At 33.9% G+C, this 27396-nt stretch overlaps 1 protein-coding gene across 2 annotated transcripts; it reads left to right on the top strand.

Annotated features, from left to right (window-relative positions):
- The first annotated feature begins 135 nt into the window (after positions 1 to 135).
- LOC131949136 (uncharacterized) lies at positions 136 to 27281 on the top strand. Of its 2 annotated transcripts, none has more exons than XM_059310906.1 (25): positions 136 to 211; positions 2030 to 2373; positions 2970 to 5733; positions 6413 to 7337; positions 7561 to 7692; positions 14610 to 14784; positions 14992 to 15040; positions 15156 to 15264; positions 15636 to 15787; positions 16169 to 16367; positions 16720 to 16828; positions 17679 to 17828; positions 17913 to 18114; positions 18272 to 18314; positions 18708 to 18805; positions 19102 to 19289; positions 19429 to 19600; positions 19962 to 20050; positions 20182 to 20268; positions 20689 to 20918; positions 21051 to 21135; positions 21315 to 21496; positions 21646 to 21718; positions 22007 to 22291; positions 22619 to 27281. In XM_059310906.1, the coding sequence occupies exons 2-25, from the start codon at positions 2107 to 2109 to the stop codon at positions 22748 to 22750; spliced, it is 6897 nt and encodes a 2298-aa protein (XP_059166889.1). In that variant the 5' UTR covers positions 136 to 211; positions 2030 to 2106; the 3' UTR covers positions 22751 to 27281. The 2 variants fall into 2 exon arrangements, with proteins under 2 accessions (XP_059166889.1, XP_059166890.1); XM_059310907.1 differs by lacking the exon at positions 136 to 211 and adding an exon at positions 342 to 454.
- The last annotated feature ends 115 nt before the right edge of the window (positions 27282 to 27396 follow it).

Below are 27396 nucleotides of genomic sequence, written 5' to 3'. Positions count from 1 at the left end.
GATGAACACATCCCTATTGGCTTTCTCTATGTTGGACCTAGCTTAGACTGGGCCCTATTCAATTTTCAAAAACATGATACGGAGTTCTTAATGGATAATGAGATATCCGTTGCTAAAAATAGGTACAATATTCGAAGGGAAATGCAGTCCTGTTGGACTTAATTTAAAATTAAAACCAGAACAAAATTTTGGGAAAACTTCTATTGCTAATGTGTGTATAGAAACTTTACTGATTCGCAATATTTAGATCATCATTCATTTATTTACACTGTATAACTGCCAAAGACCGTTAACGTTTCATACATAGTTATGACTATCCTTTCGAGGGCGTAGTGACAAAAGCCGCAGACGCCATTTTGCAGCTATATGGCGTAGATTGTTGTGTCTGTACACAGTTGGCTCTGTTTACATTCGGATATTTTTAAAAACTCCCTTAACTTCATATAGATCTAAGGTAAAAATTTATGGTCACTTAAATTAAACGCATAAGTCATTGAAACAAATACTTGTGGATACAATATGTTAAATGAATACAATTTCCGGGTATGTTATAAAAAGTTTCACTTCTGTTACTCAACTCTCTGACTTGTTTTTTTTTCAAAAATTATCTTGGAAATTAATCACTGGTCATGAATCGGTTACCTGAGCCTAATTTTACGATTTATGTATTAGATCTATGCAGAATCTAACCTCCCTCCCTATTAATCAATGTTTTATAAATGCATAATTAATACTAATACTAGATACTAGATCTAGTAGATACCATCACAAACTTTGTGACAAAGTTAAATTTAAAATGCAGTCTAGAATTCATTCTCATTCTGATTCTAGACTAGAATCTAGTCTAGAATCTAGATCTAGTAAGTAATAAGTTAGTTCTAGATCCAGAGTCTAGAACAAGAGTCTAGACTCTAGAATCTAAATTATTTCTAATCTAGATCTAAATCTAAACTCTAATCACAAATCTCAGTAATCTAGATCTAGATTCTAGAAATCAAGATATATGATTACGAGGTTAAAATTAAATCCAGATTTTAGACTTCATAGATTGTAACTGTAGAGATCAATGTATAAGTTAAATTTGAAATTCAAAGTAACTACTCAGAAGAAATTTCTCCCCATAAGTCTGGCCGGCAAAAGGTGAAAAGAATGCAATGCTCTAAATAGATGGGCGATTAGTTCAAATTAAATACTATGAATAGCCCTGAGATGGGCTGGAATTATCCTTTGGGCTGGAATTATCCTTTTTTATAGATGTGCATGGGATCAATTTTCCTATTTAGCCTTATTCTTCTAACAAAACTATCTGTACTGCGTGTTCAAGCAGTTGCGCATTGAGCGGGTCATCAGAGGTTGGGAGTTTATAGTATTAAGTTATAGTGGATATCTAGTTAGGTCTACTCTATAAGTGAAGTATAAAACATTTCAAATTTTTTTTTAATAGCCAATTTAAATCGACTATTTAAGTAATAATCGATTTAATCTATGTCCCATAAAGACAACACAAAGAACATTTAGATGACAAGAAAAACCAGGTCCTTGTAGTGCTATGTATGCGCATGCACATCTTCTTCCTTCTAGAATCGGCCTTTAAAATTATAGCCAACTAATGTTCTCTAAAATAAAGCTGCTGGAATATGATCTGATTTTATTAAATTTCAGTTAGGTCAACGCTAAATCATAAATCAAATTTATGTTTTATGTGTATGTAGGCTTAAATAATAAAGTAAAATAAAACTCTTCGGTCTGTTGACTTAGCTGATATCCATGAAGTGATTTTTTTGAAAACAAATTACACAATGACTATGCCTTAATTCAGCTTAACAGTGAAGGTCAGCGTAGGCTAATGGACCTAAATATGTAGTTCTTATTAGCTAGTTAATAGTAGCAGATGTGACCCATAATTTTGAATACTCATAAATTAAATACTAGAGTAGATCTATTAATAATATTAATATATTTCATATGATAAATCAGTTTGCATATGTATTGTCTAACAAAGTTGTACTTCTTTTCTATTCTTTTTCAGGATGCTGTTAAAAATATAATGTTGTAATTCAGAAATCTGAAATGATTTAATGCTTACCATACATTTTTGGGTAAGACATGAATCAAGATGGTGGGACAGAGCAATCCTCAGATTATGAAACCAGTGATGCTGCTGCTAGTTCGCTCAATAATAGTCTTAGTGAAGAAGAGTTTTCCATTGAAAGTTCTAATATAGATAGTGGTGGATTAAAGTTAACAATTTCATTTAGAAAAAAAAGTAGTGAAGATGATACAGATTATTCAGCTGGAGCCAACTTGAACAGATCAAAACAACAAAGTGCTTCATTGGACCCAGAAGAAAACCATTTCAGTATGGAAAAGCAGGTATAATTATTAATGGTAATAAAAAAAACGAGCAAAAATTATATGTGAAAACTATTTTTAATGGAAATTTGTGTTTGTGTTCACTGAAATTATTTTCTGACCACTTTAATGTATTATTTTTACTTTTTTTTTTTTACTTTTACCAATTTTAGTGTGTGATTATTTTGCTGATACTTATTGTTAATGCAAATGCATATTAATTTGAGTTCTTAAGGAAAAAGAAAGGAAAATAAATTAAATAATTAAAAACTACTGAGAATTCCAAACATAACTTAACATTCTTGCAAAATAATAACCTTTTAAGTTTATAAGTGTTAAAATTAATTCATTTAAAAGAGAACTTGTTTAAGTCATTTTCGACACTGCTTCAGTATTAAAATTGTTTGTTTTTAAGTTAATTTAATCATGAATTTATTTTGGTAATTTTAAAAATTAATCTTGCTTCAATTAAAACAGCTGTGATAGGTTTTTCTGTCCAGTGTATAAGAATGATTTGTGTCTGAGAATGTTTGATTTTCAAAATAACACTGTAATATTACAATTTTGCTTTTTTTACTAGATGGTTACAGCTAAAAAAATATCCTATCTTATTTCAGGTCCGTGAGTTGGACTCAAATAATGCTTACATTCAAAAGAAACTAATAGAAAAAGACATTCCTAAGACATTGGTGTCTTTTAATGACCATACTTCAACTATAAAAAATGATTTTTCATATATACAAACATCTACTACAATACCAACAGCTACAAAATTGACACATCGACCTTCTGCCTCAAATGAGAGGCAAGATTCTGTTCTATTTATTAGCACATCAGATGAAAGTACTTCAGATGTTAAAGTCGGATTATCATCAGTTGATGTGTCTAAAACTTGTGAATCTCTAAAGTCATGTAAACATTTTAAACAAGATAGTGTGACTTGTAGCTCATCTTTACATGACGCTCATGACCCACTCTTGAGACTGGATACTTTGCCAAATGTATCTCCTGACAGTGGGATCATTTCCTTGGATGAATCTCCTTTTGGCAATGAGTCACCAAATTCAGTGGTCAGTGGAGAATTAAGTGCTGACCTGCAGCATTGTAATCAAGTTTCATCTGCTGTGTCTATACAGTGTGGTGTTAAGAGATCAGAACCCTCAACACCTTGTCAGGTGTATTCAGATGACCATCTCAAAACTAATGTTAATCTTGTAAACAGTCAAGATTGTAGAGAACATGCTGTTGAAATTTCAAACACTAACAGTTGTGAGGCTGTGGTTAATTCACCTTTGGAACAAAAGATGAATGCTTCATCCAAGCAGTGTACCAATAGTGATTCTATACAGGTTTTGAAATCTAACTTATCTGCTAGTACAAATGGAAATGGTGTTATTTTATCTTCCCCCCATAAAATTAGCCAAACTATGGGGCGCAAAAAAAGAGGGCGACCTCCAAAACAGAAAAAGACTCTGTTGTTGAAGCACAAAAAAAGCACAATTTACAGTGGTTTGTATGGTGATACCCCTGTACAAAATAATGTTGGTAATTCTTTAGATAAAGTAAAGACAAAAGATGGCAGCATAAGACACAATTCTGAACCAGGAGCCAAAGAAAAATGTGGGTTAGTTGTTGGAAGCAAAAGCAGCTCTGCAAGTTTAAAGAAGAAATTTGTTAACTGTGATATTCCTTGTGTAACAAAACGAAGTCCAGGAAGACCTAAAGGGTCTATATCTAAAAACAAAAATTCCTTGATTGTGTTTTGTCGGACTTTTAGAAATGTTTCACATGGGGCGAAGTCTGTTAAATCAAATGAACCTTCAAGTGGCATCGCTAGTGTTAGGTTACATTCAGCAAGTACTAGGCATAAAAGACCTAGAGGTAGACCTCGTAAAAATGATGAAGATTACCATAGTAAACCGATATTAAACAGTGATGCTGGTGATAATACAGATTTACATTTGTCTGTAAGTAAATCTAATTTAACTAACGTTAAGAAAAAGCATTTTCGGAAAAGAGTCTTTACACAAAGGAAAAGAAAACCACAAAGCATCAAATCCAATAACAATATAGCCAATCAAACCATGGAAAAAGCAATAAAAAACATTGACACCACCAATGATAGGGGTAAAAGTGTTTCTGTGTCTCACAAGCCAGTTAAATCATTTTCCAATTCATGTGCAGGGAAAAACAAAGCAGAGCTTGGAGCATCTAAATCAAAAGCGCTGGTTAGTCCTGAGCAACCAGAATTCCAGGACAATGATCTTCATGCACTTCTCAGAAGTGTTAAGTCATCTATCTTTAGCCAGTTCACTAATGAAGAACCAAATAATGATATTATTGAAAACATTTCTTTTGACAATCCTTTTAGAGTTCTTGAGCCGCCACCTTTTCCTAAAATGACCCAGGTTGAACCTCCAAAAATAGTTAAACCTAAAGCAAAGAAACCTAAGCTGCATGTGATGATGAGGAGAACCAAAAGAAAAAAGCGGAAAAAGATTACAGCACCTAAACCAGTCAAACCTGAGGCTCCACCCCCACCACCTGAAAAGTTAAATGTGTTTAGCACTGTGTCACCTCTAAAAAAAGTAGGGAAATTTACAGTTATTCCACAGAAAAAGCCAGGAACCTTTGGTTCACCAACTTCAGAAAAAAAACTTTCATTTTTTACATCTTGTGTTCAACCCTCAAAAATTTTAGCAACAAGTCGCTTGAATGTATTTCGCTCCGGAACTGGGGTTGAAGAAGCTCATCGATCTGGTACTCCAACAGATACTGATCAGCCTGATTTTTTTGACAGACGAAACAAAAAACGTCACCGTCTTCTGTATCGAAAGTCAAAGCACAAAAATATTATTGACCCAGTATTTGCAGCGAAGCTTGATATGCTTGTTTCTGGATTGAATGGTATGGCCATATCTGAAAATCCTGCTGATACTTACATTAGAGTTCGGCCTGGAGAAATGCCATTGCCATCCATTTTTAGAGTAATCAAAATAGATTTAAACAAAAAAGCAAAGGATAGAGTTCTTGCATCTGAAGCAATAAATTTAGACAGGTCTAAACCAAGAAAAGAGACACCATCTCCTTATGAAGCTACAGCTACTGCCTTTAAGCCAATTCCCAAAAGTGGTAGAAAAAAAAGCTCTACTGACATAATTGTGGAACAAAGGGATCACTCTTCTATAAGTGATTCAAGTGATCAGTGGCTTCCACCTAAAAAGCGTCATAGACTGGTTAACCTGGAAACATCACCATTTAATTCACCTACTAACTCACTTAATGACTTTGGATCAATACGTAAAGAATCTAAAGCTTTTAACCTTAAGAAAAAAGGAAGAAGACCAAGAAAGACTTCAGGCCAGGAAGAATACAAAAATGGTAAAGCATTTTTCTTTTTACAGTACATTAAATTATTTATCTGTTTCTTTACAGTAGAAAACTTCTTGTTTTTTAAATTAGAAAATAGTTTTTTTTTTCTAAAGGTTTTACCTTTTCTCACTCTTTTACAACAAAATAAATATTTGAGTAATTGTATATGGAATATTCTTTAACATTTGTTTTCACGGGTTTTTTATTTGTTAAGGTTGTAAGTTGGGGCTAAACAGTTACCCTTTTGAACCTATCTGGTCCATGAGGTCAGATAAAGTAGAGTTCACTTGTTTCTGTGACCCCTGCACATGAAGGGGTAGGGTTGTCAGCATTATACTCAGCCGCTGTTACTTTCCCTAACATTAGTCAGGTACTCATCTGAGCTGGGTGGACTCATGGATAACCTATGACTGTCTCAAACCTGGAATCTGAACTCGAGACTTTTGGATTAGAATTCGTACACTCTACACTTTAACCATTCCTTCCCATTCATGATGTGTGTGCTTTTATTTGACACAACGCTCAAACTTTTAATTTTTAAACCTGTTAATTTAATCCTAATGTAATATTTTAAGAATAAACTGTTTTTAGTTGTTGTAAATACTCTATTATTTTAATGGGTTAATAAAAAATAAACTATACAGTTACTTTAAAAATTTAGTTATGTTTTATCTTTAAAAAATTTCAGGTGAGAAAATGGCACAATGTCGATTGAATAAACAACTGGCATCATTAGAGCTGACAATTGACACAAGTAGCTACACAACAGGGGGCTCAAGTGTATGTGTCTCATCACTGTCACCCTGCCCCAGCAGGCTGTCTACACGCAGCTCGACTCTACCATCTCTGTCATCCCCCTCTCCTACAGGCTCTGTAGGATTTAGAAGCAGACATTATTCAAAAAGTAGCTACACTCTAGCCTGTCCTCTGCACTCACTCACATCCAGTGGAAGCGACAAATCAACCTGTGCTGAGTGTCAGCTGTTGGAGCAATCAGTGTCTCCTGTTGCTATGCGCACCTGTCGAACAACACTACGATCACTGTCGTCTCAAGCCATTGAGTCAAATTTTTCATGCGAGCGACCTGCCAACAGCTCGGAGTCTAGTCCAGTTTTAAAGGAAACATTACGCCATGATATGCCAGTCATTAGAAATGCTAGAAAACGACGGAAATCATCTAATCTATCAGCTGAGGACTCTGACTCATCACCGCCTCGACTAGAGAAAAATTCATCACTATCACCTTTATCCTATCGAGACAACAATTTCTTCTCGGAGCCTCCAGAAATAACAAACTCTCCTTTTAGAAACCATGGCTCACCAAGAAGACAGGCTTCAAATAGGCACACTGCTGTACAACTAAATGAAAACTCATGTGTTGTTCCCAAGAAAAAAATGGCTTCAGTGATGCCTACACAGAGAGTCTTGAGACACACATCTCCCAATAAAACACCCATGTATTCTACTGCAAAGAAAGTGTGCAATAAGCCAGCCCCAGCCCCCAGTAGCAGCTGGGGTGAGATTCCGACATCGGAGTATGAGCCTCTGCCATTGGAACATTGTACCAAGCGTAAACTTGTTGAGGAAATCAAATCTGTTCTTGCATGTGATAGGCAAGTCTAATCTTTCATTTCTTGCTATAATAAAATCAATATTTAAACTATCTTAGAAAATAATATACTCTTTGGCAGTATAAGTAAATTATTTTGTAATCATTTTAGTAATTACACTTATGAATACTACATTTGTAATTGTAACATTTATTTGTTTGTGACCAAGTTGTTAGGTATTAGATGCTTTATTGAATTAAACAGACTAATGCCTTTTCCCCCACAGTGATGAAGAGTCTTTGTGTAGTGATGATGATACAAATGATCCGTCCTTTAAAAACATTGCTGTATCTGGACAGTTGCCTCGTAAACGATATCAGAGAGTTGGATTGTTTTCTGATTTCTATAAAGATGACGAGTAAGCAATTTTCTTTTTATCATGTTAAATATTTAGATTCACAAACATGTTTTCAATATGTCAGTGAAAATGAAACATACATTCACTCACTGTCATACCCCATGCAAATTAAACTATTCACTTAACCTAATCACGCTCACTTTAATAACTTAAACAAATCTATTTTGAGGCAACAGGTTAATTTGTACAAATATGATGTAGTTTGGCTTTCCTGTTTTTAAGTTACACATTCATTACAACAGTTCTAGGATCTTTCAACACCATACATGTATGAACATTGTTAACTAACTGGGAAACCATAAACTTAAACTACAAACTCCAGCATTGAACAAGTATGCTATATGTAGTGAACTGGTTCCTCTTGATCTTATATTAATGCTGATTGCTAAAAAAAAATGACAGCAGGACAACACAATATTATATTATGTTTTTTTTCCCCTACTGGTACCACTGCTAGGGATAGGATCAGGGCTAGTTAGAACCTGGCTAGACAGGTTTAGGGCCAGCATTACCTGGGTAGCAATACTAGACACTAAATTGCCTGACATGTTCCCTGTCAATATTTTAACGAGAACCTGAATATCTGGCATGTGTTGTGTGTTGTGCTGTAGGTTCAGCTGCCTGAAAATACTGGACACATGTTGCTCACCTGTTAAATAATTCTAACACTACTTTTATCCCTCTGTGTGTTTAAAAAGAGAATTTAAAAGAAGAAATCTAAACTGTACAAACTATCTGTGGTATCTCTTTGTCAAATGGTATGGTTAACAGTTCTAGTATTGTCTTTCAACTCTTGCAATTATTGAAAAAAAGAATTTTAAAATTTATAAGAATTCTAAACTATGACAAACTATCTAAGGTATCTCTTTGTCAAATGGTAGGGTTGTTCCATTATAGCCATCCAAATTACTGCTGTGACTGTCTCTAAATAAATAATTTGTTGAATTGTTAATGCCCTCTCCCAGATTGCAAGTATAATTAATTTCTGTTGTGTTCAGTACTCTCGCACCAATACTTGCTCTTGGTGATTAAAATTCTCTCATCTAAAGTGACTCAAGCATAACTAACTTAAAAAGGAATACTACATTATCCTTCTAAATAAATGGATTTAAAATTTAGAAATTCAGTCCAGGGTGAATCTTTTGCAACTGTGTTGTAACCATAACCAGGTATTTGATTCTGGCCTTGGATATCTTACACACGCCATTAAAAGTCTGCTGTCTGTAGGAACAAATAGCAGCACCAGGTAAAGCTGTAGGGCGAAAAAAAAACCTGGCATATCAAGGTCTCTGGTTGATAGACTTTAACAAAGGAGCTTTAGCGTAGCGACAAGCATCTGCTCTTTCTTTTTAGGCCGCCGCCGTGTTTTATCCCCCCTCCCGCGCTATCGTGTTATATTGTTATAGGGAAATTATTGTCTGTTGATGGCAACTCCTCATAATTAAATACCGTGGCCGTTTTTTTTTTTTGGCTTTGCCATTTTTTTATTTACGGAAGTCAATAGAATAAAAATGTGTATGTGACAGTATTTAAAAAAAAATTGCATTTATTTGTTGAGGTTTTTTTTTTCTCACGCTTGCTGTCCTTTACTAGACGGAAGAAAGCTTTTTCCGCCTAGCGTGGCCTGGCATAGTTGAAACCATTTTATGAGCATGGTCGTTAAAAACTTTTCCTTGTCCCAGTTGTCACGTCACGTGACGCAGCTGCTAGGGTGTTTACACGAGTCCCGGATTGATCTCGCCCACGACATGTGGCGACGGCGTCCGGTCACCGCTCAGGCAGCGGGTCCAGGCCGCTCTACCTTTCACCGCCAGCCAGGTGTAAAAGCCCGACCGAGCTACTCCATCAGGCACTCGACGCGCTTTTCAAAGATCACATGTCGCCTGACAATCATGGGGGACACCCGGGCTTGCACTCAGCGATGGTTTATGGGGCAAATTTTCTCTTCAATGGAGACGCCATGTTTATAATTGACTGGCCTTAAGCGTCTACTTTAGTCAAATGCCAGCTTAAAAAGAAAAATCGTAAAGGGCAAAATACATACATTATTTGTAAATAGGAAAAACATTTTTTTTTTCTGTTAACCAACATAAACATCGTAATTTAAACTACTGTTGCAGATAATAATTCTGAATAAATTAGAATTTCAATTCCGACAGCTTTTAAATCAGTCCCATTTCCTGTTATTAAACGTGGAATGAAATGCAACATTACGTTTGCTTTAAAGAACACGTGTCAGTACTAATTCGTTGCCTATCGAGTGCATATACATTTCCAGTTGGCTGGACTAGATAGCACTTAATTGCGTGTAAACTGTTGCTCTTTTGTGTGTCAGAAGCTGTCGGGGAATTCTCATCCACACGAAAAGAAATCGTTAGCCTTAGGGGAGGACTGCTGCTAATTGACGTGAAAACGAATGTTGACTGCTTATGCACACACGGTGTGTACTGCAGGTTACAACATAGTGTCTCCATCTGTGCGCCGATTATTAACATGACTCGACGCTTTGAAGTCCGCTTTGAGCATCATTCAACAGTTAACCAGCAACTTGTACTGTTGTGTTACAGTTAGTGTAGTAATTATATTTACAAGGCAAATCTAATTATTATACACAACAAGAGCGCTATATCTAGTTCCCCGAATTGTCCCTGAAAAGACATTTTTCCCTAAGTATTGTAAGCCAAGAAATTTTGTTTGCGGGCCTCCTAGCATGAAAGACCCTTTTGTTCACTCTCTCAATTATGTCGCTTCAGCCCGATTCAGGTCTATTCAAGTGAACTATAAGAGGGCGGTTCGCGTATTACGCTAGCCTCGCCATTTCTCTATGGCTGGCGGGCTCCGAGATATGGCCTATTGTATATTTCACACAATACCAGGGGTGGGCTGGGAGCGCGAAACTTAATACACTGATCGATTTTTTAACACCCCCCCCCCCCGTTACACTTTTATATACATGTAACTGTCGATCGTCCTTAGGTTTGTCTGTCGAAACGTTTCAAGAGTGGTTCATTAACGTCATGTGTAATCAACCGGCCTACACTGTATTGTTACACTGTCATAAAGCTTCTCTTAACTAAACTAAAACTATGATGTGTAATAGATGAGTAAAAGGCCATGAGAACGTCGGCACACAATCCTAAACAGGATTGTTGTAGTTTGGTTGTTGTAGCTATCCTTCCTGTGTGGTCCAGACATCACATTTAGTGACACACACTTGTTGCTTGCCATCTGTCGCCCATAAGCCTAATACGTTGAATACAGATAAATCACTTACGAAAAAACACGTTGATACAATTTAAAGAAAATTCGTGTATAGTAAACAAGATTTCAAATGCTTTAAAAATAAATCATATGAAACCATCTCATCAGAGAACAAAGCTTAAATGAATGTAACAAAAAAAGTACTACCAGTACTACACAGTGTGTTTTGAACCATAATGTCCTGTTTTCTTGGTTACAAGACGCCAGGTGAGACGACAAAGTATTTTGGAACAGTCGACACTCGCCCCTCCCTGCAAGCCCCCTCCCTCCCCTTATTACACCTCTACCCATACCTGGTGGTCGTCATCCACCTGTCCGAAAACCACTGACGCAGAACGTGTGGCTGAACGTTGAATCCAACTAGTGTTAGACATAAAGCGTTTAGAACAAAGAACCACTGAGCTTATGCGTAAGTTCCGTAAAATGACTCAGTCTCTTTTAGAAATATACATACCGTCTAGAGAAGCAAAACTAGTATCTCCCAGGTAGATCTTGATAACTAAACTTATGCTTTCTATTCTATTGGAAAATAATACCCCCTACCCCCTAATCGATGCAGCTTGTGTTGTAACATTCATCAAACAACACTCTTCGAAACAAGGCTTTTTTTAGATGTTAAAAACTGGAAAAGTTGTCGATTTGAAAACAATTATCTTGAGGGTTAAGAACTACTTTCGATTTGCAATACGTGTTAGTGTTATAACTGAAACAAAATAAAAGAGATAATAGATCGCTCATAATAATAACCCCCGCTGAGAAGCTGCATCTTAACACGTTAGACATCATTGCTCGGTGCTCATAGTTTGTGTTGTTACGAAAATGGCTTTGTTATCACTCGCCCGAGGCTAAACGAATTAGACAATCGTTTTTACATATTTTATTCTTTGTGCGTGCATTGTCATGATGTATTTATCAATACCTCTGTAAAGTTCTAGTACATGGGTAAGTGGCTCCCATTAAACCTAATGTAAGGTCACTTGCTTGTAAGTGGTCGATCAACTCCGGCGATTACTTCACCCGGCATACTTGATATTTAATCCAGCTTTCTCAACACTACAAGCAGCCCAACGCCTGTCATCGTTCTGTCGTTTTAATTAGCAAATGTCACAATTTTTTATTGGTTTATGTACGGCATTTTTGTCTTAAGCCGAACGGTATGAATGTCAGGGTTTTGACGGATGAGCTGTCCAATATACGAAAGGTCTGAAAATGTATTGACAACAGTGGCTACAAGTCTCGTTTTCTTATTACGTTGACACTTATGTTTATTTCTCAGGTTAGAATCTCGATAATGCCGCACCTTTTGTATACCCCTCCCCAACAGCTCAATGACAACGAACCTAAACATTACCCCCCCCCCCCCCCTCACACACACACAGATCTCACACACACAGGACATGACATAACCTTCTTGGCAAAAGGGTTGTTGTTGTGTGTTGTGTGTGATAGGACCCCTTCCCCCCCACCCCTCAAGTATAACAATGATTGACATCTTAACTTCAGGTGTTTGCCTTGTCTGGCAGCTTAGCTAAATGAGTGTGCTCTATGTAATGTTACGCTTACGTGACCATAGACAACCAAAGGAAGCTGGTACGGCCAAAATAATAAAGATGTATAATAGAAACCCTAAGATTGTAACCAATGGCAAATCAGCATAACGTGAAAATCTACCTCGAATACAACGAAAGACAAAATGAGCTGTCTTTTTTTCCCCATTTATTTCTGTCTGTTGCGATGTAGGTCGTGACCTATAAAAATATAAACTCCCCTTTGTTGGCATTCGGTTAACTGTAAACAATGAGGGAAATAGGTTTTTAAACAACATAGCCACCCAATTAGATTGGAACTTGCTATTACAGTGCATGAAACCTGTACTAGTTATAGATTTTTTCATGAACGCTGTCTGCTGCGTATGAAATAACGTTTCTCTTTTGGAATAATATTTTCCCATTTACGAAAAGATTACGATTTTTTTTATACCTCCCCTACCTCCCTTGCAGGTGTTGGCAAATATGCGTGCTATAAATCCATAATTTGGTGTTGTGATTGCTCTCACTAGTAGGGGGTGTTTATTTTTAAAGGTGTTTAAACCCGACACTGTATAGAATAGCTGTGTAGTCAATATTTGTTTTCCCTTTAAAAATCCCATTCTTTCTACAGTTTCGAGGTCGAATATGAATCGATATAGAAAAAAAATGCATGAAATAATTGTTGAATTTCAAACAAATTGTGTCCCGTTTATCAGCAGCTAGACCGCGAACATTAGACGTATGAGTAACCGATCTCCTTGAAGAGAGCATTTAAGTATCGATCGCTAATCCCCGCCTTCACCGCCGTAACGCTACTCTTATTTGCTATTGTTCCCGCAGATTTAAAACAACTACCACGTGGATTGATTTTTTCCCTTTCTGGGTCATGAGTCATTTCCCGCGCGATCTGAGATTTCCACACCGCGTTGCTTGTTGGTAGACTACAGAAACAGATACACAGTCGTGTAGGTCATACACGCTCTCCCGGGAGTTATAAACACACTTAGATTCTAAACATGTTTATTGTTAAATAAAACACGGTGGATTTTCCTTAAATTATGCTTGTTTTCTTATTACTTTTTTCCCCTGCAAAAATTCCTGCTGATTCATTTCCCATCCTAGCAAATTAGAAATAAACCTGGCAAAGGTATAGTAAACATCGCACCTGAATGTTGCTCGCTCTAACGAAGTGGAGGTTAGAAGGGAATAGAAATGAAATCTCATCCTATTTACCTGTTAGATTATTCTAGTAAAAATATTTATATTCCAAATATTTTCTCATCATGTCTTTAAGCCAGCTTTCAAGTAATTACGTTTTGGTGTTAAAATTTAAGTAGAAACGTCGTGGCAGGTGCAGTAGAATTCACCTGTTTCTTAGGGGGAGGGGTTGGGATGGATATGATTAGGTGCAAATTCCTGGCACTTGGGATTATTTTTAATCCAAGGTTAGTTTTACATGCAGGCCCATCTGCAGACCCATTAAATTGTTATCTAAGTATATGAGGCACAACCCACTGGTTGGCTTCAGGGTTAAACTCACACTCAGTTCTCTGTCTGTTTCTGTCATATCATTTGTGTGGCCAGAGTTTATTTTTCCAGCTCATTCAGTCATCACTAAGGTGTGGAAAGACAGTGCCATACTTTAAAGAAAAAGCATTAATTAAGATATAATTGTAATAAATTAAAAACAATTACCCTTTCAAACCACAGGGCAGATGAAGTAGAGTTCATCTGTTTCTGTTTTCTCAGCATATGAAGGGATAAAGTGGTCAGTCCTATGCCCGGCCACCCTTTAATTTTTGACATAAATCAGGTAACCAATAGAACTGGGTGGGATCAGGGATGTCTTATACACTGGCCCAGCATCCAAACTCGAGACTTTGTGGTTAGCAGCCACTCGCTCTACTGTATAACCATACTGTCTCATATAAATAAAATATAAGCGTATGTGTTATAATGAATTCAATAAAAACAATATTCAATTAATGGTGTTTGACATGCAGTTAGTATTGCAATTATATTATTTGTATTTGGCTTATAAGGTAATTCCATTGCAAGGTATTGTAAAAGAATTAGAATGACAGTAGCTAATAAAGAAAATACCGCTAATAAGTTTGTTTGTTTCAGGCCCAGAAAGCGTTGTGAGAATATGGTAAAATGTCGTGACAAGCTTTTGTATGTGAAAGAAGAACATGAATTTGGCTTGATTCCTCAACCCCTACATATTGGACAGTACTATGTGAGACTCGTAAAGGACTTCCAGTTACCTTATGACATTTGGTGGCAGCATCTTCATAATCAGGTTTGTTTTATAAATATTTTAAACACTTTTTTCATTGAACTATAGTTTGAAGGGGATTGTTTTAATTTTTTTTATTAAACAAAAATTTAAGTTGTAGTTTAAAATTTACTTGTATTAATTTTTTACATAAATTAATAAATTGCAATTTTTTATCCTGCTTATTATTCATTTTGATAATTTGCTAATATATTGTAATTATTTTTCCAGCTACCAAAGAAACAAGAACCAAAAATTAAATTTAGAACCATCAGAACAAGTATGTATGCGTTATATTTCTGTTAACAAAATGGTGAATCTTTGTCAATTATATGATTCTGCTCATTCAATGGATGTGAAGTTATGTGGGTTAATGATTTGATTTGATTTTGCAGATGTTTATACAGATTGTAAAGTGAACAATCGCAAACTTGAAACACCGCTTTGTAATTGCACTGGCTCAGCTGTTGGGGGAAAAGGCTGTCAAGAAGATTGTTTAAACAGGTAATCAGCTACTTCTTATCTACTCTAAGCTTAACTTAACAGTTTGTAATGCGAATTATTATTTATTCTTGAAATGTCTTATTTCATTAATAATGGAGTAATCTTAAAACTTTCCATCAGCATAAAAAATAAATTTAATTTTAATTGCCTCAAGCTACTAAATTAGTTGAGAAAGTATATATATTCTAGTTTTCGTATGTATATTTTTCCAGATATTTAAGAAAATCTTTACTTGTATAAAAAAAGTTTAAAATCATACAAACCATAAGATAATATTTAAATTAATGCTAAAATTGATTCATTAAAAAAAGCCTCATTATTCTCACCATTAAATGACAAGCAGATATTGATTTTATTTTTGATTGTTTCAGAATGATCTATACTGAGTGCACCTCACTCTGTGCTTTAGGAGAAAACTGTGACAATCAGAAAATACAAAAACACGAGTGGGTGCCAGGTTTAGAAAAATTTTTGACCAAAGACAGAGGATTTGGTGTGAGAACAAGAACCTTTGTCAAAAGTGGTAAGTATAAAATTGTGTTATTTTTTGTGTGTATTTAACTTAACAGTTTTGCTTTATTAAGAACTAAAGATATGATTTTGAAAATATTTGTTTTAAAACACCATTTATGTCATGAGCTTAACAGTCAATGTGAGAATATTTAGTAATTTAAAGAACAGAAAGCTATGAGCTAATCAAGTAGGCAAATTATAGATATTTCTTTTTAGTCTACCCATAAGGCCACATTTACTGGCACTTCCTTTTGATTGGATACCCATCAGCGATGGACTCACTTGCAAGACAAAGTTGATGTACACTATCATAGAATCATTGTACAGCTGACAGGCTAAGAAACTTAAGGAAGTATTTAAGATAACTCAGAACATTTTTTGTCTTCCCCAGGCCAGTTTATACTGGAGTATCTTGGTGAAGTAGTAAGTGAGACTGAGTTTCGTCGTCGAATGATGGAGGAATATTCTGAAGAGTGCCATCATTATGCTTTACACCTAGACTCGGGAAGTGTCATTGACGGCTACAGGATGGGTAACATTGGTCGATACGTCAACCATTCATGCAAACCAAATTGTGAAATGCAGAAATGGTAACTTAATTTTTATTTTATAAATGTTCATTTCTGAATATATATTTTGATTTAATGAAATAAAAGAATTCCAATATGTCAGGAAAAGAAATGACTTTAATGTAAAAGTTCTCAGTTGAAATATCTTAGTCCAGTAGTTAGTTTAGTCATAGTAAAAAAAGTAAAAAGCCTCTAGTAGTGAGAAATAAACCTGTATTTTGTTTTTAATGTATGCCTGGACATACTAGGAAGTATAAACTTTGATATTTTGTAAAATATTGTCAAATGATTTCACACATCTCATTTTGAATTGCACGTAGAACAGATTTTCTAAGCTTAGGAAAATAACTATGCTGTTGCTGAAATTTTTCAGGAACGTGAATGGCTTGTACAGAATGGTGTTATTTGCACTTCGGGACATTGAGCCAGGAGAAGAATTAAGTTATGATTATAACTTTGATCCTTTCAATCAAGAAACTCAGGTAGGCTACGTTGGTATAGTTTTAAACAACAATTTTATCTTAAATTAAATAAAACTCAGACAAGCCAAACTCCTGCCATTATCAAATTTTCTGAGCTAAAATCTAAAAAAAAAAGAAATAGTTGTGTTCATTCTGCCACTTTGCATGCATCTCTGACGTTTGTCTAAATAAAAAGAAAATTACATTTTTATACACTAAAAAAATTGTGATATAAAAGTGTTTTTCCATAGTTATTCATTTCTGTTCCCTTGTTGACTTATTTCACATTGAAAATGTCAGATTGATCAGCCGCTGAGATATATAGGGAAACTAGATTTGTTTCACAAAGACAGTACTTTAGGAAGGGGTATACTGAAGAATTTTTATTTATAAAATGAGAAAGGAATAACAAAGCAAGAGTTCTTTGTAACATGTAATGGTAAATGACAGATGTTAAGGAAAGAAAAATAAATCATTTAATCATTAGTTGAACATAGAGCCTCTTAATAGTATAAATCTATTACATAGCAAGTCAAAAACAAGTCCTAGCAACAAGCTAAAGAATCCAATTTTTAAAAATTATGAAGTTGAACTTATTTACTTGTTAAAAAATTGTTCCAACATTAGAAGTTGTGTTTGTACCCTAAGTCTCTTTAAAATACTCTTATCAAAGCTTGTTTCTTGCTTTATACTACTATGTTCCATGTATACAATGTATATGTTTTTTTTTTCTTGTTTTATAAAATATAATATTTTTTGGCTTATGGTGTTTTGATGCCTATAATTCCTATTTATGTTCCTCAAAGGTATTGCTTTGTCTGAAAGCTTGAAGAAATGTTTATTAAATATTTAAAATTTTTATCAAATGCAGCAAGAATGTCGATGTGGTAGTGCAGATTGCCGAGGTGTGATAGGAGGAAAAACACAACGTAGCAATAGCAACGCTGCTAAACCTGAGAAGATGGATGATGGAAAAGATAAACGCAAGTCTAAATTGATGAACAAAAAATTAAAAGACAAGGTATGTTCTCTACCTTGATACTTTTATTTTTGTAATCAGATTGTTTTTATCATAATTTTTATCTAACAATTTTTTGTAATGCAGTCCTCAGAGAATGTTCAGGTTCAACCCTTGGCCAAACCAATGACTTTTAAAGAGAGATGTTACGCCAGGAAACACCGTACATTTTTAGTAAGAAATGTGGACAAAGTGCGCAACCAGCGCAATCCTGGTCAAGAATATGCAGGTCTAACTAAGGAAGAAATAAATGTTTTGGATTGTAACAAGCTAAATCCCATAAATTCTGGTGAGTTATGTGATCTGAATTTCTTGAGAATAAACATAATTTAAATTATTGCACTAGGTTAAAAAAGCTTGACATGTTATTTCAGTAGATAAATTGATACAGGAAATCCACATTTTTATTGAAAACTTAAATATAAAAACCTTTTTTGAATTTTCAGATGTTATGCTAACCCACTTGAATGAAAGATCAGTGAAAACAAGGTTGGTTTTCTTTAAATATAGACTTTTAAAAACCTTTTGATATTTTATTGAAAGGCTAAAATAATGAGCATTAACTTATTTTAAATTATCAAGTATAAAATCTCAATAGACAAATAAAAAACATTAACAATGAAACATTCAGTAAGTAAATAAGTAAAGTTAATGTTTTGGCCGGTGAAATAGAATTCTCCTGTTCCTGCAGCTTTAACATATAAAGTTTGTTAGCCTATATATAAATCCTATCATAAAATTCTTCATTTTCAGTTTAATAATCTGTTTGGTCTATATTTTGCCATGTGACTAGCTACTCTGAGAAAGAATACCTAATTTTTCTCACAATGTAACGACAATATTACTCTTCAATGTACATTACCCAAGTAACTTCATTTATAGGTTGGCAGCTTATGCAAAAGATAACCCAGAAATGGCCAGAAGGCATCAGCTTGCCCAGATATTTGATAAAATGCTCACAGAATTATTGTCATTAAAAGGTCAGTTTACATCAACAAATAGTAAGGAAGCTTTCGGAAAAGCATGTTACATGATTATTAAAACTCAAAAAAAAAAGAGAAATAATGAGTTTTATTCTTAACTAGAACAAAGTAAAAAAAATTGATTGTGTTGAAATAAGTATTGAAAATCTAGTCAGTTTTTTAAAATTTTGCTATGTTGTGACTTTTGTCCTTCACGAGCTACTGATTTAAAGCTGATACCATTTAATAACTTTCCTGTAGTAAAACATAGTTTAAAAATAGTTTCAATTAACATTATTTTGATAATTTTTCAGATGAAGATGGCAACAATATTGTATCCCCACTCATGTCTTTGCCATCACGTAAAAAACAACCTCAGTATTATCAGGTGGTGAGAGAACCAATCGACCTATCAATGATTAAACAAAGAGTTAAAACTGGCTACTATGATCATCTCAGCTCCTTCAATGCTGATATTATGCTGCTTTTCAGTAATGTTGAGGTTAGTCTGAAGATTCTTACATTTTTATATTACACAATAATATTATATATGCATTTTAACATTTCAAAATAAATTCCCCAAATATGCTAAGTTAATAAGGCTTTGTTGCCATCCTTAATTTTGTTGCCATTGTTGACAGCTGTATTGTGGACCCAAGTCTGACATGGGGCAGGTTATTCTAAAGTTGAGACGTGTACTAAACTGTGTGAAGACAGATGTAGCCAGTCAGATTGATGAGTTGTTGGGCTCCAAGACGACCAAAAACTACATGGATGCTGAGTTGGAAAAACAAGAACAGGTGTCATGTAAAGGTAATATTTTGAAATTTAGAAATGTTCTTAATTAGCATTTATATAGTGAAGTAAAACCAAAGGACCATTTCAACCCTAATAGTCTGTAGGGTAAAAGAAGAAAAAATTTTTGTACCCTGGAAAAATGAAGGAATTGTACATTAATACACTTTATCTGCAACTCATGTATTTCACCAACTTGAGTTGGGCTACCTACCCAGCAGAGCTTTATGGACTTGTCAAATTCTTATTGACTTAGGCCTTTGCATCAAACAAGAAACTTGATGCCCTATAACTCAATCATGTTGTCAGACCAACACAAAATCATATTCACATATGGTAGCTTTAAGATCCTCTATAACATTTGTAATTTTGTCCATAGGTTATGAGCTGCCTGAAGAGGATATTATACGATGTATCTGTGGGGTAACAAGGGATGAAGGACTAATGTTACAATGTGAAAAGTGCATGGTAAGCTATAGAGAATATAAAAGTTATATTCACAAAAATTGTTCAAATTAGATATCTGCTAAATTTAAACCAAGCATTTAAAAATTCTATGTATTCTGAACTTATAAACTTAATTTTTGTTGTTGTTGCAGAGATGGCAACATTGCGATTGTGTTAGAGCTAGTGGAAAAGAAGAGCATTACCTCTGTGATAGATGTGAACCAAGATATTATGACCCAGTGTGTATTATTATCATTATTAAAACATTTTACTAAATATATAACAGCAAATATTTTTAAAATGTGCATGTTAGTTTAAATATTTATTTGACATAAATAAAAATCAAATAATGAAGTTCTATTGGGGGGGGGGGGGGGACGTGGTCAGGTCAGTAAGTAAGTAAAGGGCGTATTTGCCCAACAGATTGTGCGGCCGATGTGGCCCAATAGCTGGGGACAGCAACCAATCTAGGGGAGAAAACTCCAAAATCAAACAACTGCTGCCTTTGTTTATTCTTGGACAAGTGCTATGGAAGCAAATCCAAAATGAAAAGCAGGCCGAAATTGTATATGGCGAAAAACATGATCCCGTTTAACATTACAATTAAGAACAAAGAAGAAAAGTGCTTTATAACTGTCATGTTTCTGTGTGTCCTGCAGGAGATCTTACTGATTCCTCCCCCACCTGATGCCATGCCAGACTGCACCCACTACATGACAGTAGTGAAAGATGATGTGCAGTATGCTGTGGGGGACTGTGTCTATGTCATGAGAGACTGTAAACGCACCTCAAGTGGAACTCCACTGCGCTCCTCCCATCGTCTCATGGCTTCAGTTAACCCAGACAAGTTGGATGTGTTTAGGCTGGAACAACTCTGGAAGGACCCTAAGTAAGGAGACATTCTTGCTTTCTCAAGTTAAATTAAAAAAAATCAAAACTTTAAAAAATAGAAATAGATCTATGTAGTTTAAAAAAAAATTAACAGAAAAATAACTTTTTGATTAATTTTATATTTAAACAGAGGTGAAAGATTTGCCAGTGGGACACCGTATCTTAGACCCCAAGAAACCTTCCACGAACCAACACGCAAGTTCTACCACAATGAAGTGAGTTTAAAATAAATTAGCTAATTTCCCATATAATCTTTGTGTCTTGTAACTTGAAGTATTTGAATAAGATTAGAAAACTGTATTGCTTCAATATTTATTCTTTGTGTCTTGTGTTTGAAATATATTTTATATGTCATTTGAATTTGTGTTAATACTTGCTCTAAAAACTTTCATAGCTGTTCCGCACGCCTAATTTTGAGATAATCCCAATGGAGTTAGTAATGGGTAAATGCATAGTTATGGATCCCAACACCTACTGCAAGGGGCGGCCCAAAGGATTTAAAGAACAAGATATCTATATATGTGAATACAGAGTTGATAAGACAGCCCATCTGTTTCACAAAATACAAAAAATTTGGTATGTACGCTTTTCAGAAGAAGAAAAAAAATGGAAACTTTTTATAAACTTACTTTTTAAGCTCAAAGCAAAAATAAAAAATAGCATTAAAAATCTAATATCTTTTTAATAATGAAAAGATTGGAAGAGTCCTCAAATTGTTTTTTCAGGTACCCAATCAATACTGGCAGATTTTGTTTTGACTGGTTTAACACAAAGTTAAATATTCGTAGGACATTTTTGGTAAGATTTTTAAAGCTGTGTTTTTAATTATTTTTATTGCTACGCTTGTTTCCCCTGCAGCAAGGCTCAGAAATATTTACCTACAAACGTGGGTGTAGTCAAATTGTAATGTGGAAAGAAGGCTTCTCTGTTGTGCATGACTTAAATAATCTTTAATTATCAACCATATGACTCAAGGGGGGGGGGGGGAGGCAGCTAAGCATTCAAGTAAATAATTATAAAGTTTACATTTATTTTTTCTGTGTGCAATGTTTTCATCAACATTTATTTCCTTACAATCTAATAAAGCCTCATGAGGTACCAGAAGAATACAAGCGCAAGGCTGAGAGAAATCTGGCAGCTACACCAACTCTCAAAATGGGGGTTAAACAAGAGGAGAAATACGACATCAAGAAGGTTTCTAAAAGTCATACAGTATCTCATGGAAAGGTGAAGATTGATGAAAGTATCAAAAATGATTTAAAGCTGAAAGCTCAAGTGAAAGTTAATGTTAAAAAAGGTGCTTTGCACAAAACAGATGTATTTCAGTCCAAAGAGGATCTAGCAGCTCTCCTCAAATTGAAAGAAGCCAAGGTAAGAATTTCTATTAGTTATGTATATCACATAAAAAAATTCTGGTAATATATTAACTGGATAAGGTTATAAAGTTTTACCTAGGGTAAAAAATGTGTATTAGATTGTAAGAAAATAAAGACAACATTAAATCTAGGCAGGATCTGTGACCACAGCCTACACTGGATCTGATTTGCCTTATAATTCAATGTGGAGAGAATCTTTTCCTCAGAATTATTTGTTATACCCATGACTGCAGTTTATACTGTTACTTGGGTAGATAGATTAAAAAGATAATCAAGGAGAAACTCTAAGCCTACATATTACGTTTTGTCTATTTTGTTTCAGAAGAAAGAAAAGAAAATGAGACTTGATAAAATTTTAACCAAGCTTTTGAATAATATACCTGGCAAACAGAAGGTAGACCTGACATATCTTTTGGAAGAGGGGAAAAGAGTGCGTAAGAAAGTGACCAAGTGAATGCACTATTTTTATTGTCTTTAATTAATATAATACACTTAAGCAATTAAAACCACAGCTGATCATATCTTCTATGTTTGGCTGATTAATTATTAAATTGTTGGTGTAATTACATAACCACAAGAGTAATTAATTAATTGTGGAAATATTTATTTATCATCATGATTTTTAAAGGTTATATTGTGTGGCATTTAAATATTTACAGTGGTCTCCAACGAGTATTTTGAATTGATTTTATATTCCTAGCGGCAAATTTATTTTGAAATTATTTACATTACCGTAATACAGATAATAATTTTACACTAGCATTTATTGAGTATTTCTCATATCTCCATTTTTAATGTATTTCTTGAATTGCAAAAGTATTACATTTATGCGAACCATTTTTAACAATGCTCTTAATTACAAATAAAACCCATTTAAAAATTAAAATCTTAGAATCTTTTACAAGTAGAACATAGTTTTAAAAAAAATTACATAGTTTTTTTGTTTAAATAATTATTTAGCAAAAGTTTTTTATTTTTTCCTGATTTACTGTTACTAGATCCACCCTCCCAAGCCATGCAGATCCATCCTCTCAATACATGTAGATCCCACTCAACAAAAGTAAAGTAAAACCAACTTAGTTGTAGGTAGATAATCTTTTAGCTGACTTTGTTGTTTGCTTGGTGTACCTCACCAAGTCCAATGTTGGAGACCACTAACAGATTCTATACTGAAAAAAAAACAATTGTACTAACACTAGGCAGCAGTTTACAATCTTTTCTAGATGCTAACTACAGTTTATTATTTTTATATTTGGTTGTAGACATTGCTTTGTTTCAATATCAAATGACTCAAATCAAATGTAGTATTTGGGCATTCTTACATTAACCCATTCAGGATCATGATTTATTAGATCATCATTACTAAGTGGAAAATTATTAATGTTGAAAAGTATTTCATTGTGAATGAATGAATATACTATTTACTTATGAATATACCATTTACTTAATATCAACTCAAATACATAACAACTGAACTGAATGGGTTTATGTATTTGAGCCATACATTACAAATCTCCAAACTGCTGTGCACCCATAAATTGTCAACGGTTCTTTCACAAAATTGTTTTTTCATTTTCTTTATTTGTCATCCATGTAAACTGAATGAGAATACTATTGCTAACACAAGATATATTCTTGTTCCTCTATTTGCTCTTTATCCTAGAACTATCTCCAGCACTACTTGAATATGTAATTATCTGTTGGATAGACACCATAAGATTTGGTCTGAATTTTTTTTTGATTTGTTATTGTAACCCAGGTGCTCAATAATTTTGTTTCTAAAAAAAAACTGTTCAAACAAGACTGCCTTGTGTTTGCTGCCATAACCTTCCCTCTCATTGTTACCTGACATAATGTGTGCTAAATTGTTGGACCTTAATAGCTAGGACCATCTTGTGTAGAAAACCTTATAGCTTCTTACCACCAGAGCATTGTGTAGATGTACAGTATTACACTATTGTTAAGTACATTCTCCTTGATTATGTTTATGTTTTTAAAATCACTTGTTTCATTGGCTTATTTTCTTTATATAAGCACAATCTCTTGATTTTGTTTTAGCTTGTTTTTGTTTATTCCTGTGATCACAAATAGCCTTAGATCTACAATAAGAAGGAAAAAAAACGGTTTTGAAAACTACAATGTGAACCAAAGTTTGTGTTATTATAAATTGTACAGTTTTTTAGTTGATCACGAGGGACAGGAAGTGACCCTACAAGCAGGTTGTCATATCTAGACTGTATTATTTCATATTGAGTGTATTCAAGCAATGTGCATCTAGACTAGCCAAAGATAGACATCAGCATGTACTCTTCTATAAATATTGTTGACATTGTAAATTTGTACAGTAGAATGACATGTTAATTTATAAACGACTCAAATGACAATCACAGATGTCCTCAGTTAAACAAGAACAAAGAAAAAATAAACAATGTCACCTCTTAAAAGTGAAAATCATTTTTTAAAATAAAATGAAAATTGTATATTGCTTAAGAATGCAATTTTTAATTTTAGTTAGTCCCAAAGCATTGTGTGATGTTTGATTCTTAAGAAGGTTGTAATAGTTTTTTGTGCTGAATAGCCATTTTAACTTATTGTATCTATTTATTGTTTTGATGGTTGTGACCTTTAAAAAAAAGCAAGTCATCTCTCCAGCATGCACTTTGATATTTATATTGCTATATTATGAACTACTGCATAATTTCTGCTAGCTTGGAATAAAATAACTAAAGAGGCGGAGATAGGATTCTATTGAATCATAGTACTATTTTTTATAGAGGTTTGCTATTTGGTTGCAAACATTTTTACAATTGTGCTACATCTCATACAGCTATATATAGTGCAGCATCACATACAGCTGTATATAGTGCTGCATCTTATACAGGTGTATATAGTGCAGCATATCATACAGCTGTATATAGTGCTGCATCTCATACAGCTGTATATAGTGCAGCATCACATACAGCTGTATATAGTGCAGCATCACATACAGCTGTATATAGTGCTGCATCACATACAGCTGTATATAGTGCTGCATCACATACAGCTGTATATAGTGCTGCATCACATACAGCTGTATATAGTGCTGCATCTCATACAGCTGTATATAGTGCTGCATCTCATACAGCTGTATATAGTGCAGCATCACATACAGCTGTATATAGTGCTGCATCACATACAGCTGTATATAGTGCTGCATCTCATACAACCGTATATAGTGCTGCATTGGAAATGTAATTTTAGGTTGAAAACATTTTTAAATATTTATTTATATAGATAGTTCTTTGCTTGTAAAAATATGTTTTTTCTTATACATATGTGTATATAATTATTGGTATGTGTTAATTTTAAATAGCAGTGAATTTTTAGCATTACCATTTTTGAAACAAAGTATTTAATAATAAAATATAATAATATAGCTTTGATTTATTCTGGGTTTTACATGTTATGAAAGAATACATTTTAATCTCATTTAAATTGCTATTTTACTTATCAAATATCCAGTGAAGATGGCTTTTTAAATTTTTATCATGTACAAGTTTCTTGTATATTTTTCATTTCATTACACTGTATGAAAATAATTTACCATCACTTGATATCGTCAGTGCTCCATATAATTTGAAAGCAACATTTGAAACTGTAAATGAAGGAAGAATCATAAAGGACATCCTTTACATTTGTAAGCTACTATAATCATATTTTGGGTAAACACTGTGTTTGTACATTATTGACTGTATCTTCCCTTTGTATTAAACTCCACTTTGAACTCTGTATTTCTTCCTTCAATCCTGTGACGTGAATGTTATACATTACTATGCAAGAATTCATTTTGATAATGAACAATTAATTTGTTGAACACCTTTTCTTCCTTTTCTTAATTGTAGATTTTTATACTTGATGGTGACCTACTGTGTAAGCTTTATATAGTGACTCTGTTACTAGTATACAATTTGATTTGTTTCACATAATGAATACTACATCATCATTTACCAGCTTCCTCAAACAAGCTTATGGTGACTTAATCTGTAAGCTTTATATAGTATAGTGACTCATTACCTACATGATTTATGCTTCTCATAACAAATGGCATGATCATTTGCCAACCACTTCAAACAACACATGTGTATATATATAGATGAAAACTTAATGGTTATCAATTTGATTGGTATATTATGTTCAAATTGTAATTATCTCTGGAGAGTGACTCCAGTGTGTGTCATAGATCAAAAGCATTATATGTTGAGTGGGCAGACCTGTGTTTATTGTAATGTTCCCATTGCCTGCCATTTGTTATCTCATGTAGACTTGAAATAGAAATGTCATTGTCACTACCAAGCTTGTCACAAGAACACACAGGGTTTCAACTCATTTTTGTTGATGTTCTTTCTTCAGTTTTTTAAAAATATTATTTTGCACATATTTCTACACATATTATCTATAGTAATGTGTTCATTTCTTATTTTTATTGTACATTTTTCGGTGCTTTTTTCTCTCTCCATGAAATCTTATTTAATCTTTTTTTCAAGCTAAATTAAACTTTCCATGATAAAGTTAAATTTTCCTCAAACTGAAAGAACAAAAAAATGAAAAAAAAAATTAACTGCAACATATATAATTGTACATTGTAAATTTCCCAAAGGCTGTTGTTCTATACTTGAGATAGGCTGCTAAAAGACATAATGTAGTGTTTCTGTTTTCTCCTTCCCAGTAGCATGCACCACTTTGCTCATGTTGATTCACCACCCATGACTGTCATACTAAATCATTTGTGATCATTTTCTTTTATTATGTACATGATACTCCGATATTTTTCCTCTCTCTCTCTCAATGTTCTCCTATTTTTGTATTTGAACATTGTCATGGTGCAGTGGAACATTGAATACAAGTATATCTAGCCACTCTTTTAGTATTGCTGTGTTTTTTTGGTTCAAGTCTTGTCTGTTGTTCTTGTTGAACAATTAAAGTATACCTAGACTGGTGAAACTGGTTCTTGAGAGTTTGTTACATTGATTTCTGTACATTTGTCATGTGTTCATTTGTAGCTAAATGGATATTTAGTTGTGGATATTTCAATTTATCATGTGTTTATTTAATTGTCATGTG

The sequence above is a fragment of the Physella acuta genome, unplaced genomic scaffold (assembly GCF_028476545.2).
Source record: "Physella acuta isolate Inbredline_101_S28 unplaced genomic scaffold, ASM2847654v3 ptg000675l, whole genome shotgun sequence".
Taxonomy (NCBI): Eukaryota; Metazoa; Mollusca; class Gastropoda; family Physidae; genus Physella; species Physella acuta.
The sequence above is the reverse complement of the archived record's forward strand: the minus strand, read 5'-3'. Positions and strand labels throughout refer to the sequence as shown.

What these genes read in the sequence shown, in the direction of transcription:
- LOC131949136 (XM_059310906.1), top strand. Translation starts at nt 2,107, where the DNA reads ATGAATCAAGATGGTGGGACAGAGCAATCCTCAGATTATGAAACCAGT. An exon ending in TGCTTTTCAGTAATGTTGAG is followed by an intron (nt 19,290 to 19,428) that starts GTTAGTCTGAAG and finishes CATTGTTGACAG; the next exon opens with CTGTATTGTGGACCCAAGTC. An exon ending in AACCAAGATATTATGACCCA is followed by an intron (nt 20,269 to 20,688) that starts GTGTGTATTATT and finishes TGTGTCCTGCAG; the next exon opens with GAGATCTTACTGATTCCTCC.